Source organism: Amblyomma maculatum, chromosome 9 (genome assembly GCF_055883805.1).
Source record: "Amblyomma maculatum isolate TAMU_Amacu chromosome 9, ASM5588380v1, whole genome shotgun sequence".
Classification (NCBI taxonomy): domain Eukaryota; kingdom Metazoa; phylum Arthropoda; class Arachnida; order Ixodida; family Ixodidae; genus Amblyomma; species Amblyomma maculatum.
Window position 1 is genome coordinate 54448073 of NC_139352.1, and position 17678 is coordinate 54465750.

Here is a 17678-nt window from a genome sequence, read left to right on the forward strand (position 1 = left end):
CTTTGTTAAATCGAGATTTAACTGCATCATCTCACTTCAGCCTCATCCTTTTTTTTTTAAATATGCGGAGCCAGTTTTTTTTACCACAATGGCCAAAGAAACTGTAGTGTAGAACCACTGTAGTCGGAAACATATAAAAGCGTAGTGACGTAGCGATAGACATCCCTGTTTGTATATGTTCACTTCTCCGTTCTACGGGCACCTTTTAATTGCTCCTGCAGCGTTAATAGTTATACTGCGAAATGAAAATCATTTGCTCTGCCGTCTGTCACGTTCGGCTTTACTCTAATCTGGGCCGGTTGCCCACTTCGGCACCACTCGTCGGCACCACTTGCCCGGTGCTAATAGAGAGTTTTAGCTTACCGTGTTCCGCGAACCGCTACCGTGATCCGCCACCGCGCATACCACTGCGCATGCCCAGATCCCTTGACGCCGATAGATGGCGCCACATACTGGATATCGGCACAGACCTGCCGCGTCGAGACCAATCAGCTTGTGCGCACCTCGCCCACGCACGGTAGCGGGTCACGGTGGCGGATCGCAAATAACGGTAAGCTAAATCTGTCTAATATTTGGCAAGAAGGGCGAATTTTCCATTTTTACACAGAAACCGACCTACGCGGATCTCCGCATGTGACGCTCGACTCTACCACCGATGAACGAGCCATGCGCTGGTGCTAATAGTATTTCCCACAGTAGTGCCAGATCTCTCTGCTGTCTGTTCTTGCAGACAATCCCCTTTCTTTCTCTGTCGAAGTTTTTTTTTTCAAAGCAACTAATTATAAAAATGTTAATTGTTCCGGGATAATGCATTTCAAAATATTCTACAGTCCTTCAAGAAGAAAAGAAAGGCAGGGCTGCGCCGTTTATGACATGTCAGGTATAGGTTATGGAGGATTTGTGTTTCGCAGTATACTGTTTTTTATTCGCCTGTATTTTCTCGCCGTACATTTATCACCTGTGAACAAGATGTTATTTGATCCTTATCACGAGCTTCTAAATGTGAAACGATGGTTTAGAAATAGAAACTAAAAAGCAAGGAAATAGTGGGCCCCCATTACACTCGCGTGCCCGGCGGTGAATATTACAGTTGGGAATATTTTTATACGCAATGCAGCTAGGCCGGCTCATTGAATGTAGCGCCAATACGAGCAAGGCGGGATATCCTAGAAGACTCAAAAACAGGTATAATGTTTTCCTCCCATAAATGCTTACATACATTGTTGAAGCTCTAAATTCGAGCATAAAAATCGAAATAAACGCAATTAACGAATGTTCCGGACATTTCTTGTATTGTTAGCCGCATGCAGCGCCATTTTTAGCCAGAATGCGCAGTGACGACTTTATGTAATATTATTCACACATTGTCTTCTTCCCGACAACGCGACCAAAAATTACTTATTATAGAAACAGCATATTACCCAATGTTATAGAAAAGATGCGTGCTACTGGAACATCATCGAAACGTTGTTTTTCAAGTCGACTTTTGGGTCCCGAGTGGTTAAATAGTTTGAACCTCCCGCGCTTTATGGGACCTTCATGACCACTCAGCGACGCCCCCGCATTAAACCTATCAGCTACCTAAATAGGAGGCAACCTGTAACCATGGCGCGTTTCACCACTAAATTTCGAGGTGCGCGCATCCTCAGACAAAGCAAAATCTCTGTACGCCTGCCGTTTCCCCTGAACGACAAACACTGTGAAGCGGGAACGAAAAATCGGAGCTGAAGCTAGCAGCCGTCATTTCAACGACGCCGCCATGTTGCCACAAAGCAAGCTGGCTGGAGGCCACTTGAGGCGCGTGCTATTTCGAAAAAAAAAATGGCTTATGTCATAGGGGAGTCATACATACAAACAGGACATACACGGAACGGCCGACAAAGCGCGTACTTGTTTTGTTTTGTTTTTTTGCGGGATATGTGGCTCTTTTTTATGCGGAAACCAAATTACAAAAAAAGGTTTGGAAGACTACGAAACAAAACTCGTGGCAAGATTTAGGAAGAGGGGTGGTGATTTTTCTGTTTCGGTTCCTGTACTATTTCGGTTTGTCATATTCCACACCTCTTTTTCATAAATATTCTCCACAAAAGTGCCATATCCGATAAAACAAAATTTGTTGAGAGCACACTTTCGTCGAATTTGTGCCGTTTCTATACGCATCCATGCCGTCATTTCTTTACCTGTCAGGAGCGACATCTCGGCTATGCTATACGCGCTAGCCCCTGTTCTTCGTGCTAGCCCCCTTTTATAGCTTTCGCCACAAATGCTATACTGCACATGCGCATTTTGACACCCAAAATTCAATGGGGGCCAAGGACTGTGCCCCGTGTTATAAGTACCCCTGTTATCTGCTACACAATTATAAACTATAGCTTATAGTTGGAAAACGACATCTGTGGGTTGTATGCTGAAAGCGCAGGAGTGGAACTCAAAGGACCTACATTTTACCTCGTTCGTGCGTTGATGATTTCTTTTTTTAGGAGGTTCCCGTAAAATGCTCCGTGTTAGCCCGTTTCAAGATAATTGAATTGCTAGCAGAAAATCACAGCTTAAAGATGCGCTGGAAAGGTTCGTAAGGCATACTCACGAAGGCAGACGGGGACATCTCCCTGCCAGAAGCCCGACGGTCCACAGACCAGGCGAGCGCTGCTGCTCAGCTGGTAGCCCGGCTCGCAGTCGTACTCGGCCACGGTGCCGAAGATCGTCGAAGCGGCGGAGAGACGCACCAGTCCGTGCGCAACAACGGGAGGCGGCCGGCACATGACCGCTGCGGCCAGAAAACACGACGTCAAGGACCAATGCTCCATGCCAGCTCGGGCACACACACGTCGCTATTTACTGACAGCTGTCTGGGAGCTCCGATGCAGAAACAAGGGTTTCTGCAATTGCACTGCACGCATAGAAGCTCGTGCACGTACTTGTTTCGCGCTAGTAGCTTGTTCTCAATTGTTATCGGCTACTTTTCTTTTCTTCGCAGGACTGAAAGCGCACTCCTAAGTTTCTTTTATTGGCAGACTGGTGAAGTGCATCGTGACCTTAAGCGTTTTGGCGTTCGTCCCTTAAGCGAAGCTCCAGCTACAGCTATGCAAATCAATTCCAAAAAAAATGTGCTCTCGTCTCGTTGCAGGGAGCGCCTAATCAGCGAGCGTCACTGACTAATGCTCTTACCGGACCGTAAATTTAGAACGCGTATCAATACCGAGTTATTTAGCATCGTTTCTTGTCTCGGCAAAAGTGGAGAGGCCTGTCGTTTTTGTTGTGCCCTCTATCGATTGTAATGAACATTTACGGGCTCTTCAATAAGCACAACAGCCAAGGGGCCCTTGTTTGTACAGTGCCATTCCCAATTCGACATCTGTCCTTAGCAGCTGCTTCCGATTACGCACGTCATTGATTACGACGACGAACTGGTATGATGCACTAATGCGAGAGCTTATGCCTTTTTAACCCCGCTCATGTAGCAATGAAGAGTACGTGCAATACATTTTAGCCGAGTTTTTTAATACATATATGCTTTTTTTTGTTGTCCAAGTATTTCGTTTCCCGGCTCCGCGATGCAAGAAGAAACCGGAAATTTTCCTTGCCGACCCCACTGGCAAGCAATTCAAGCGGCACGAGCGGGTGTTTGATAATAGAGACCTTTAGTTTAGCGCTAACGCTTACCGCACCGCTACCGCGTGAGCGTCAGCACGCATGCGCAGATCACCCGAAAGCGACAGATGGCGCCACGTTCCTGTCAAATTTAAAGCCACGTCAAATTTCAACGGACTCCGCAAGCAGGGACCAATCAGCGCGTGCTATGCTGACGGCGCGCGGCAGCGGTAGACGGCCACGGTAAGCGGCAGCAGTAAACTAAAAGTCTGTAATGTCTGACAAGCTTTTAGCGCTGCTTCTCTATTCAGGAAAACTACTCCCTTGAACAAGGCTGGCCTGGATGGGGTGTCAGTGAGAAGGGTAGCGACGGCAGCGACATCGCCGCATGCAGTCCTACCGTGCTTTTCTCATTTCTTTGCTCTAGTATAACGATTTATGTGACGACGAAATAAAACGGGACATGATATGCCCGTTTGCCCTGTCGTGTTTTATGGTGTCGTCCTGTCACAGTTTTAGAAAAGTCGAATGACTTTCTGTGACTTTTGCTGGAGCACGGTGCAAGAAAAATGACCCGTCTTAGACGCATTTTCGACACGAGTACTTACGCTCGCATCTTGGAGGCGGGCCGTTCCACCGCTGATCGACGTCGCATACAAGCAAGCTGCGCCCTATGAGCACGAAGCCCTCGCGGCAACGGTACTCGACGACGCTCATGTAGTGTCGCGTGCCGTTCACGAGGTCGAGGAAGCCGTTGGGGATGGGCGCCGGAGGGCCACACTCCAAGTCTGCGAGTGAAAGCGCAAAGTGTATTTGATGGTTCGCTCAATCAAACCACCAATCGAGCCTTAAAGTGATCTGCCATTGAAGGATAAAAGCGAAGTGATCGCGGTTCAATTGAATGGCTGTGCAGTGCTTGACGTCGTCAAAATTAAAGGACAGGCGCATTTCACCTTTATCAGTTGCAAAATGTCTAGTGAATATCGTGTTTTGCACTCTCGCACCTCCGTCCACTCCAAGAATTATACAATTCTTTTCTCAGAAAAAAAAAAAAGGAACCGTAGGCAGTGTTATATTCAATTCAGCGTGCTTACTCCTCGCAAAGCATTGATAGGAATTGCGACTTTCAGGCTACCCTCACAAATTATCGCACACTGTAAATAAAACTGTCGTAAAACTACCACGTTTGGCAGACCAGAAGGGCGGAAGAATGACGTTCTTGTTCACCTGTAAGAGGTTGTGGCTTGAAGTTTATATATAGAGCAAAAGCACAGCCTGCTCTGGAAAAGGATGATCAGCTGATAATTGCGTCGGATTCCGCAAAGGCCCATGCATGTCACAGTGTCGCAGAAAAACGATTGATCAATAATCTTTATGGGATAGTGGTTATCCTTTCACATTTCTCGCATGTGCGAATCTCGAATAGGCACCAGGAAGCATATCGCTAAAACTGTTCTGTGCTCCCTGGAGGCTGATAAACGAAAACGCGAGTGCGATGTCATGTCGAGACGCGCAGCTGGGTAACAGTAATGTTCGACTTCGAGGTCAGTTTCATGGCGCCTTATGTCAAGGGCTTTGCCATATGGAGGTGTTTCCGCGTCAGAAGACTCCAGAAATTTTCTGAACGCTGCATCCCTCCTCGTTTCGGCCTAATTGTCTCGCCCACTATTTTCGACCGGCTGGTATAACAACCCCTGAACAATATTTCTGGCTACTAAATTGCCTTACTTTATACCCGTTATGCGCAGCATCATGAAAACACAAGAGGTATACATGTTAGGCGGCCGGACTTACATCTGCACTTTGGGGAGAACTCGCTGTAGAAGCCGTTGGCCAAGCAGGTCCTAATGTTGGGACCGACGAGCAGGTGTCCCGGGGCACACCTGTACTCGATCACGGATCCGACGTCGAAATTCCGGGCAAGCACTGTAGAGTTGGGTGGCCGTTCCGGCTTCCCACATGTCGTAGGCCCTGGAATAAAAGGATTCCTCTGACTTGAAACAAGCAAATTGGTAACCGATGCAAAGCTGCGCAGCAGTCATAGTGCTGCTAATAACCAAGTAACCAGAGGTCTATGGGCACGCGTGTTTTCTCTCATGTAAGTGTAGTATATCTTTAAGTGGTACTGGTGAAATATTGCACTCTCAAGTATGCAACAGCTATATTTACACAATTACTCTAATTTTTATTCCTGTATGCTTCCACCGCAAATTTTTGGCTTTTGAGTAAAACGAACGAGTCGGTCTTCAGAAACGAGCGATAGGCTTCTAAAAAAAAAAAGAGGTAGTAGTTCTATATACTACCAGGCACGAAGTGAAAGAGAATTGTTGCGATGGGGTTAATCTTTGGCGTTAGTAGAGTAAAAGAACTCATGTTCGCAGTCGCAAAGCCAAAAGCGCACTTTTTTGTGAATTTGGTACATCTGCAAGCAAGATTTTTACATGTTAAACCCATCGAGATGCTAAAACGTGCTCCCATTCAAAGAAATCAATGGTTTGTTGTCTATAATGCTGAGAACCCCAAATACCTTAATAATGATGATTAGAAAAGTGAATTGAAGTGAAAGTTAAAAAGGCTGAATTTTGATAGGCAAAATGTTGTAAATATTGCTACAGTATCTGGTGCGTTTCAAGCCTGATCTGACTAATAAATCACCTACAACATTCGTTGTTCGCATGTTCCCTGTGCTTACAGCCCCGCTCAATACAATTATTAACGCCTATTAGCTACAGTCTGGTGCGTTCAGCGAATGAATGCGGTGCGATGCACAGCCCAACGTTCGCAAAAGAGCAGAACAAAAAATTACTCCGTCGATTAAGAGCTGAATGAATAAATTTAAAGCAGCACCAAACTCAGAACGCTTTATCGCTGCAGACCCGGCCACACACGCAGCTTTTGCGGGTACTTGTACGCTGATCCTGCCTGAGGACATGCCGTACTCACTATGCTGGCAGATGAAGTTCAGCGGGAGGTCGCAGTCGGTGTCAGACCAAAGCCAGCCTCGGTTGCCGTCGAACCGCGAGCAGTTGTTCTCAAGCATCGAGTTGGCGGGAGCGTTCCAGAAGGAGATGGTCACTTCACGGCCATTCAACCACCGCCAGCTGCTGGGATCGCGTGGATCTCTGCGTGCAGGAACGAATAAGAAAAGCACATAAACATTATCATCGATTCAGCCAATATGCATCGTTCTGAATAGCGCATGAGAAGCCGTAAGGCAGACATGAAAGAGTAAAATTGAGGATGGTTATAAATGTAACTGAATGCTACTTTTTCTCTGTAGCAGCGATCTAGCATGCTACTGCATGTAGCACACGAGTACGTGTAACCCCTTTCCATTTCAGGGGGAAAATACATCGTTGCCAGATTTTTGTCTGGAGCCCATTTCTCACGAAGTAGGGTTAATACCATTCATGCCCAAAAATGTGCAACTTCTAGGTAACGGTGTTTTTCATTGCACAATGACTTGGTGAAAGAGCGCGTGTTGCCTTTGTTTAGCTCTGGTTTAGCCCCCTAATAAAATGCATGCGCGGCTTGCAAACTTGTGAAAAACTTGCAAACTCGCGATCACACTCTGATAAGTACGCTGTTACGGGATTCTAGCTTCCTTTTCGGAAAATTTACTTCCCCAGGAAACAGCGGAGGAAGCATACACGCATGTATTATTGCACCACTTTCATGAAAAGTAGTGCTTGCACTACTAATGTGTGTGACCTCTCTATGCAACAGTTGTTCCATATCACGCAAACAAAATTGACCCGGATAAACGTCATGTCATAGCAAATATTGCGCCGTGGAGTTGCTGCAGACCTATCCACACAGCAAACTTATTGCACTCTTCTCGATTAGCCAACTAGATGTTTTAACAGTTCTAACCCAACAAGAATGGGTTTGTACGATTTGTATACGAATATATTCAAAGACAAAAACTTGAAGCGGCAGAATGCACCTCAAAAGAAGTATCAACGAAACCTCGAATCTGGCTCGACTGTTAGAACCTGCACCCTGGCCTGTGCAAATACGGTTGACCATGTCATTATGAGACTACGTCGATGGTATTCATCCGAGGGCAATTTTAGAATGCCTCATCGCTTCGCAAATTTGTCGCGAACACACACACACACAAGTACGCACACGCACACACACACACACACACACAAGTACGCACGCACGCACACACACACACACACACCTGTTGGCGCCCATCCAGTACTGTCCCGATTCGGTGTCGTGCCTGTGGCGGCGGTACAGCTCCCAACTGAGGAAGCCCTGCAGAGCCGGGCTCGTCTCGTCCACCAGCGAGCCACCGCGCTCCTCGCAGAAGCGCCGTGCCATCTCAAACGGCGCCGGCTGGTTGTTGTAGAAGGCGTAGCACTTGCCGTGGTACGTGGCCGCCGAGCCGAGGGGCTGGTCGCGGAACGACGGGCATCTCTCCACCGGCAGCGCCTGGTCCGTGTACACGAACACTTCGCACAGGGACAGCGGGCCTGGCCCTGTTTTCAGAGAACGTGCGACGTGAACTCAAACTCCTCGCAAATGTTGCAGCTTCTGCACACAGCTAAAATTCTTGTTCCGCGATCGTCTGAAACAGGACCTCATCTCCTGAAATATGTAAGCATTCGAGGATGCACTGTTCTCGCAAATTTTAGTGCACGCCTTTTTCCCAAGGTATCTTGCTGCACACACGTACACTCCCGTGTACCGTCTTTGCCAAAAGTAACCAGGCAGCGTATTCCGCTTCTCAGTCGGGTAGCAGAAAATTCGTACCATTTCTGAAGCTATAAATTGGTGCAAAGTAAAGGTGAGCTGCTGTCCTCACTTCTTAACGACTTGCCATTCTCTGGTAATCCATGTTGGCTTTAGAATAAAAGAAAAAGGCAAATCATGCAGCCTGGTTAATTTTGGCAAAGACAGCACGTTGTTGTTTTTTCCTCGCCTCATGTTCCTAAAACAGTTTTGATGTCCTATAGCCGAAGATGGGCTTCTAAGACTGAAACTTACGCTGCAAGCAAAACAAATTCAGCTATGAATTATTAATTCGATGTCCGCGAACTCAATTTACTGGTTGATATGCGCTTATATATTTATCGCGGACCATTGCCATATACAAACACGAGATAATTTTGTAACGGCTTAAAATGCAAAACATTGCAACTTAAAGACAGGAATGGCGAAAAGACGGGACACAAGAGCCCTGTCTTAAACTTATGCTCTGTTGCATTGTTAGCTGTCATGAAAAATTACAACTAGCTCGATACGCCACTGTCGGAAAACATTTTGTATCCATCGGTACAATGCAAAAGGCGCGCCGCCTGGGCAATGGGACAAATAAGTTTTTTCCTCGAGAAGGTTGCATCATCAAAAACGGCTGCATTATGGTTCAAAAATCCGCCGATCTGTATATCACTCACCTTCCAGGTGTATGCTGACGAAGGCTCCGGGCATGGGCGCAGCGCAGGGCAGGAACAGTGGCCTGCCTTCCTCGAGCAATCCCGTGAAGCGGTTGCAGACCGGGTTGGCACCCAGGTCAGGCCTGTTGTTACCCACCCGCACCACCACCGTTGTGGTGCCTCCAGCCCCGTCTGGGCCAGGTGGAGAGGAACGGCCCCAGTCGATACGAACCAGCTGCACCATGTACGGCTCCAACAGATTCACGTACCACCTGGAAATGGAGTGAGAAATTTTGGGATCCAAATATTTGTTGCTCCGGTATCATCTAATGCAGCCACAACCTGTAGCAAATGTGAATCATGAAACACGTGAGGTGCGATAGGAGAAAAAATATACGGGTTGGAAAACAAGTGGTATCGATGACGTCTTCTTAAAAACTGGGATGTTGTTTATTTTTACAAGTTACAACGAACGCATCTGACACCATGAGAAGGCGAATTTATTTGGACGAGTGCAGACTAGGATATAATAATTAGGTTTTTGAAGCTACGGGCCCGTGCTTAGGCATAGGACATTTTAATAAGTGGTTAATTCAGAGCTAAAAAGATAAATGCATGTGGCCAGCAGATTGCTCTATTTGCCAGATGTAATGATGGTGAATACAATATTTTTTTTTCAGCCATTTTGGCAAAATATAAAATATGAAAGCGAAAAAGTTGAGGAGGGCGGGAGAGGGGGGGGGGGGGGGGGGGACTGATTTCGGGTACTGTTTGAAAGACAGAATAGCCCATTAAGAACTTCGTTCCGCTATGTCTTTGGGGGCTCTTCTCGCAGTTAAAGAAGCATTGACCATTCTGTAAGATAAAGCCACTGTTGATGTCTTCAAAAACGAAAGCTCTGCCTCGGTATGTCTTTGACACTTTTGAGTCTCCGACACAGTGAAATCCACAGTGGAGTCTGCACAATCCTGCTCCATACATTCTCTTACGCCGTGAAAAAAAAAGAAAACTAGCATGGAGTTCATGGTAATTCACGATACTCAGTCACGGTGTAAATACTGTGAAAGAGAAACTGGCATTGCGTCTTCACGGTACGCACTGCAGTAACTACATAAGTGATGCCCCGGTCTTCAACGATGCTAGGACGGCACCTATAGGCAACAATCTAATGGCGAAAACAAATGGAAGACAGAGCGTAAAAGCCCATAAAATTAGGCCTCCGGCAGACGACGTCGACCATTAATAATCGCCATGGTGTCGCATTTAAACTCTGTTTACTCCTCTGTTACACAAGCCTGTAAGGAGCCGTGTTAACCTAGTACGTTCTCAGCTTAACCACCACAGCGTCAAGAAAATTGATCGACGCCACTGGGGGAGGGCATCCTATGACAGGTATTGTGCACTTCATTGCTGCGACGTATCCGACTTAAACAACAAGGACAAATGCACCTAAAGATTGTTATTTGGTTATAATGGTTGAAACACTAAGCACTGTCAAGCGACAAACTGTGCACGAATTTGTTGCGCTTTATATATTTTATTATGTCCTGATGTTTAAGTTTAGGAACCTCTTTGAGCAGACCTTCAAACCACGCGAGATGACAGCGTACAAAGCGCGGGCACGTTGTGACTCACCATGGCGATCTCTCGGGCTCGGTGAGCGAGCAGGTGTCTGGAGAGAAAAAGGCGCTGGTGCTGCCATCGACGGCCTTCTGGGGAACGCCACCAGCTGCTGTTGAAGACTGCAGCGGTGCTTTGCCCGCCGCCACGTTGAGCACTGCGGTCAACAAGAACAAGTGTTGACTGTTGATAGGATGGAGAGCGCACAAATATTTACATCCATTGCAAGGTTGCTGAAACTGTGAGGCTTGTATCAATGGAATGAGGAGTCAGTCAAATAAACTTACCTCGTTATGCCATAGTCGACCGTGGCAAACAAAAACGACTTAAGTGGTTACTACGATCGCGACAGAATGTTTTCTCTTTGCGCACTTGTTGCTCAAAGGTCAAATTTAACCACCAGCAGACCTCTTGAAGTTAAGAAGATTACAAATGTTTCCACAACCGCTTCCTAAACTTAACATAAGCATATATGGCCGAAACTAATTTAGCCGGTTTGCCCCAACCCACATGAAATTTCATGAAGTAAGCATTCAAAAATTGCAAAGGGAGAAAGACAGCGCTTGTTTTAAGCGAATCCGTCAGATCTAAATCACTTTACATATGAGAATATCCTTGAGGGCGTGTACTCTGACGGATTCAGCAACGCAGCGTAACCAGGAGCCAGGGCAGAAGGAAGAGCTTACGTGCATTGAAGGGGAAACCATAAATATCTATTTTTGTTTGCTTCATTTGTTTATTATTCATTTTTATTTTTTACTATCACAGACTGGCTCAGCTACCGACTGCATCGCACATTCAATAGATCTACTTTTAACAAGCTTGTAATAACTACCCTTCAGGGCATGTGGGTAGCGTGCCCGTCTCGCAGCTGAAGGCCTGCCTACGACAAACCGAATCCAAGCAACCAAATTTCCTTTACAGCTCAATTACTTTTGTTTCGTTGCAGGTGACAGGTTTCATTGGAGAAATATGATGTCAGTCGGAATATCTCACCTGTCTTTTTTTTTTTTTTTCACTTGGGGTGACACGTGAGCCTTTTCGAATTTAGCGCTTTTTGCTGAGTGGTCTTTGATATGATGACGTCATAGTCCTGTTTGACCCGTCTTACGTCTTCTACAGTATACCCCATTTACGGCGACAGTACCGGGTTTTGTTGCTGGTGAGCCGTACAAGATTTCCGAGTGTTGATGCGGGCTTGTCTTGCAATTTATTGTATGCCACGAGAAAAACGTGCAAGGCGCCAGAGCAAGCAATACATACAACATGAAGCAATAGTTATGACTGCTGCTTGTGTGTGGAAAATTCATTTTTCTCGTTTCGCGGTGAAACCGAAAGTGAAATCAAAACTGTGGTGTCCTCTCGCCACTTTACCCAACCCAGTACGCTGGTAGGAGAGGTCATGTGACGGCCGTGTTAGAACATCGATGGTGACAGTACAAAGCCCTCGCTCTTTAAAAAAAGTGCATCTTGGCAGACAGCGAACTGTTGACCAAACAGAGAACAAGACGACCAATAATTTCTAGACGTGAATAACTAGTCCTTCGGCCACTCATTGTTGTACTCGTCTTAGCCCTATTCGGTGAATAGGGATGGCGGATTTTTTGCGATCACTGCAGTTCTTTACGCCAGAATACGAAATTAGGCTAACATTGTGCGCAGTGTACTGCTCACTTAACAAGGCTTAACAAAAACAAATGTAGACTGGTGAAAGAAACATAAAAGCCCCCCCCCCCCCTCCCCCCACTATTGCTTGTTGAGAATGACGAATACAAGGCACAAAACTAGGGACTGACCTTGAAAAGAGAATCAGGTTTTGGATCAGGCCAGGTCACCCCTAGTCGATTCTGCAAATTGTTAGCATTTCGCCACCCTCACCTCTTTCTTTGTTCTTTGTAAAGTAGACCTTAACAATTCTCGTATGAGCATTGTAATCCAGGGTACGACCAAAGTGCTGGCACTATCATCACTTGATATTGCCTTGGTAAAAACAAAAGCGGCAAAGACGAAAATTAAAAAGTGGGACGCATGGTCTAGCCGCTATGCAACTCCCAGACCTGGGTTGAAATCAGAATACCATTAGTTTATTAGAATAGAGTGAAGGTTATCATCGCTAACGCACGATAACCTTCACTCTATTCTAATAAACTCACAATCATTGCATGTCGCATGCGCCTGGCTTCGTAAACACGCAGCCTAATGAGCGCACGCTCAGAGCAGGCTTCCACCGGCGCTGGCGGTTTTAGTAGCACATAATATAGCGCGAACGAGCGGGGAGGTACTCTCAGGAAATGGCAGGTGGTTGTTTCAGCTGTGTCGTCATTCTTCCGCCAGCAGCGAGTGACAACTTTCCGCCGCCACCCGTTACGGCGACAGGGTAATTCAAGCCGCACTTCCGGGCATCCACGAACATCAACTGCTTATACTTTCTTTGCCTCCTCTTCAACGCGAAGGTGTTTACGAGCGTTACTCAAGCCCCCTGATTCAGCGAACACCGCTTCCGAGCCGCCGTAGGAAGGCTAAGCGACATTCCTGTCGCGTCTGGGATGCGTAAGGGAAAACGGTGGAGCCGCGAGAGCATCAGAGGAGAGCGACCGACCGACCGCGGCGAACGTCGCAGCTCGGTCTCTGCTGAACCCCGTAATTGACGCTGCTTGTTTTTCCTACCGTGTGGCCGGCCGGCCTCCGCTACGTGTCCAGGTCGTCGAGCCGCCCGGAGGGTGTCACGCGCGAAATTCGCCGCTCCGCCTGCATGCGCCCCGTTTTCTCGCTCCAGGCGGCGCACTGACCGGGAGGCAATTTGTGGCCCTCGGGATTCCTCTAGTATTTCGTGTGGCGAGATTTCGTACAGCGACGTTTTAAAGTTTCATGTTCCGAAAGTGCTACAGACGTTAGAAAGCCGGCGAGTCAAAATGTATCCATTCTTGTTCCTTTTGTTTACTGGCACGAATTAGTCGAACAATCAATAGCTGTTTAAACGAACTGTTCTGCGCGGGTGTGCCAAAAAGAAATTAATTTAGGAAGTTACTAAAATAAACATGTAAATATATTTCGCAGATAACCAGTCACCTCATAGATGAGCGTCACGTCATGGAACATAACTTGAATGGCTAAACAGTGTTGTTTGCTGTTTATGTGCATGACGATGCGTCACGTTGCATTTTGTGGGATTACCGTAGTTAGTGCGGCAGTAGATAAATTAAAGAGAAGAGACGGAAGCATTTGATCTGTAGTGAGCGCCGTTTGGCCACTGATCTTGACAACACGACCTATGGGCCAGTGGTAAGGTATTCTGTGACGCTTCTGTAGGGTATCTTCTAGAGCAAGCTTGATTACATAAACCTCCACAAAATAGCCATTCTTTTCTCCCATTTTTATCCCACTTTTATTACCCGGTACTCTGAATATCACATCACGTATATTACGAGGGGTGTGTTGGGGCATCCGTCAACGACGTAGAACGAAGTGGAGCGAATTTGGAATACTCTTGTTATAATATCAAAGCACCGTGCACATCGAGGGAGGCAACCATCTTGGAGCTGCCATATAATTCGCCCCAGATAACACCCTTCCTTCCACAATGCCATTGGACCCATTCACAAACCGCTTGAACTACACTACAGGTCCACTCCACACGATTCAGCGCGTATTGTACGCCGCGACCTAGATCCCGCAAAGATACCATTTACGAATCACACATAAAGAAACTCTTTTGTCGGAGATCCGAATCGCCAAAATAGTAGTAATGCATGCCCATGCTGCATGGGAGGAGCGGTGCAAGCATACCAGTGAAGAGAACCAGCTATGTCGTGAAACACTACAATACATGTATACATCCACTGAGCTGGTCATTGCGCAAACCCATCTACACTGGCGCCAGACTCCACCCTTGTAATGGACTGAGCACTGGTTGTTACGCCATTAAAAAAAAACATCAGTATAAATGCAGTCAAGAACTGAAATGCGATGTATATTCAAGCGAGCGAAAGAAACCGCAAAAATGAATATTAGCATAGGTAGGGGTATGCAGCCCGGATCAACTGTGGATGTGGCTGCCTGGAATAGAGCATATTAAAACCATTGCAAAAAGCTCGGAGGGGACTCCGCATAACAAACCTTCATGCATTGCAATCACGACTAGGGAGTGTACTAGAAATTGAAATGTAAGCTTTGAGTAGCTGAAAGCAGTGTATGCGTTGTAGGTGAAACACGATCGAGCGCCTCCCGGGGCCCGCATCGTCCCTAGTATAAGACCGGCCGTAATATGGCTTGGCTTTCAGAGGAACAAAAATGGAAACAATCTAGACAGCAAAGCAGAAAAGCGCATAGGAAAAAAGAAACATTAATGACCAAGAGAGCAAACTCGGAGGTGCGGACGTGCTCGGCATGAGAATTTCCCACTCCACGGGCGAGCCGGACTTCGATGTAACGGCGCGATTGCGGCTGCGTCAAGGTCGGACCAGATAGTGCAAGCACCGTTACGCGGAGTATGATCTCGCGCGTACCGCGTTTTTCGTGTTATTTCTCTCTTCCCGTCTGAGAACCGGAAATGGCATTCAGGTCATCGCTCTAACGGTTGCGGTGTTTCACTTTGTGATAAAATTAAATGCTACGAAGCTAGCAGGAAAAAAATGTCTGCAAGTGATTAGCCGAGTGGCAGCAGATCTTTCAAAGCCAAGCTGAGAGATGTTTGCAAAGAGCAGTAAAGAGGGGCGAATAAGGTCACTGGGGCCAAACTTGAGTAAAAGCTTCGGCTAAATATTTTTCGCAGGCTGGTGCATGTCTAGCAGAGGACACTGCTCAAAAATAAAAGAACGCAATCGGCGCAGAAAATGTGGCGTGATCAGAGTACCCTCGCGCAACCAGTGCCTACACAATGTGAAAGATGCCAAAGTGCAATGTCACACAGTACTGCGAGGAAGCGCACGTTATGGCTGTAATTTAGGTGTCGAGAGTGCCGATGTAAACGCGGCAAGCTTTACAGTCTAGCAGCCATAAAAATTTTAAAAAATCCTACACAACAACGTTTCGCAACGCGAAATTGATTATGAAACATTTTCTGTCGCATCCCGCGAAAATTTAGCAACCAATGTATATCACCAAATCTAACCTCGGGTGGTTCGCAGTTTACTGCTGTTAACGTTTCTGCTATCATGAAAGCTGTTTCTCATTGATGTTATATGGCGGTCTTAACTACTTGATACGAGCGATAAAACCTACTTGAAATAAATATTTTTCTGTGTGTCGTAGGACTGGACTACTCCCTTCAATTATTTCATTACAGCACCTTAGTCTTACAAACCCTGAGCTTGCTTCACAATTGAAAATGAAATCCAAGAAAGCGGGATTTTCCTTAAGCTGTCCAAACGAGAGGTTTACATCGCATTGAGACATCATAACCCAAGTTAAGTCTTGCTTCTCTTCTTTCCTGCTCTTCAAGCCTTCCTGCTCTTCAAGAGAACGAACCCTAATGGCCAGAGGGCATGTGGGAAACTGATAAAACATTCATGTCTTCCTTTCCTTTCTATTCTTAGGTTCCCCTTTTCCTGCACAGTGCGGCAAACTGGCCGTCGCCCACTCAACCTTCCTGCTTCTCCCTGCTTTTGTTTATCTTCCTTGACAATTTTTCCCATTTATTTGTTTCTTTTCCGTGGGCACATACGGAGTTTTAATCGTATACGCTTTTAAGTCCACTCTTAAGGATTGTCCCAAAAATGGCGTTCTATGACCAACTACAAAGAAAAGATATATGGCGACGAAATGAGTAACGGGCTTCAAAATTGATGCTTACCCAAAATCAAAATGAAAGTGGCCTAATGTTGCACATTCTTTTTATTTCTCCTATATACAGTTTCACAAAATCTATTGTATGAATAGCCGCAAAATACAGTACGAAATAAGAGACCGCTGTGTTACACAGCCAGGATTCGCGGAGTATGTTTCAAAATCATGCGTATATATATATATATATATATATATATATATATATATATATATATATATTTTTGGAGGGGGGAGAGGATATAAAATTGCCAGTAAGATATATATCTGCGCCAAATAATATATACTTGCTGAGTCCGAAGACTTCTGGCGCTGCATAGTTGTACACAAACACAACACACACAAACAAGCGAGAGAGCCAACTAGCCCGCTCGCAAGTATTACCTGCTGAGGGCATTGTTTACTGTCCTAGTCGCGTAAAGAGCACTGACGATAAAGACAAACGTTTAGTTTTCTATGCCATAATTTCTGCGAAAACGGCCCACATAAATAAAAAGATGCTCTGTTAACAAGTCCATAAAACAGCCAAAAACTCTTACATTTTAGCTCCATCTGGCAACGAAAAAGCTTTTCTTACGTCATTCCTTTAAGTCAGGCTACCCAAGTGTTAGATACTTTCTGAAAACTCAAGTAATGTTCTATGAGAAGGGAGAAAAATATCCTCAACTCCATTTTGCTTCGTTCATAAAAACCTATGTTAAAATGTCATAGGGCAATTGCTATGCTTTCTTTATTCTTTCTTTTTTTCTTTCCCGCCTGGGTGGCGCAGTGGTTACGGCGCTCGACTACTGCGCCCAAGGGTGAATTCAGGATTGAATCCCGGCCTCGGCGACCGCTTTTCGATGGAGGCGGAAAGCAAGGCGCCCGTGTACTGTGCGATGTCGGTGCACGTTAATGAACCCCAGGGGACAGAAATTTCCGGAGCCCTCCACTACGGCGTCTCTCATAACCTTACTTGCTTTGGGACGTTACACTACAAGAATGAAACCAAACCTTCTTTTTTCATTAACTCCACGCTTTTTTGTCAGTATGTTACCAAGCAGAGAAAAAGAAAATAAATAGAGAAAAGAACCAGCTCGACGCTGCTTCAGTTTGGTTTAGTTGGTTGGTTGGTTTGTGGGGTTTAACGTACCAAAGCAACTGAGGCTATGAGAGACGCCGTAGTGGAGGACTCCGGAAATTTCGACCACCTGGGGTTCTTTAACGTGCACTGACATCGCACAGCACACGGACGCCTTGCTTTTCGCCTCCACCGAAAAGCTGCCACCGAGGCCGGGATTCGATCCCGCGCCCTTGGGA

The 17678-nt window shown here is 46.2% G+C and overlaps 1 protein-coding gene across 1 annotated transcript in view; it reads right to left on the minus strand.

The window, feature by feature from the left end:
• Nucleotides 1-17678, minus strand: part of LOC146179076 (uncharacterized) — a 69617-nt gene that overhangs the window by 13911 nt on the left and 38028 nt on the right. The window contains exons 5-11 of the mRNA XM_084579592.1: nt 10614-10755; nt 9000-9250; nt 7781-8081; nt 6535-6713; nt 5386-5562; nt 4200-4379; nt 2588-2767 (exon numbers count right to left, since the gene is read on the minus strand). Of these exons, the coding sequence (XP_084435718.1) occupies nt 2588-2767; nt 4200-4379; nt 5386-5562; nt 6535-6713; nt 7781-8081; nt 9000-9250; nt 10614-10755 (1410 nt within the window). The remainder of the gene's footprint in view (nt 1-2587; nt 2768-4199; nt 4380-5385; nt 5563-6534; nt 6714-7780; nt 8082-8999; nt 9251-10613; nt 10756-17678) is intronic.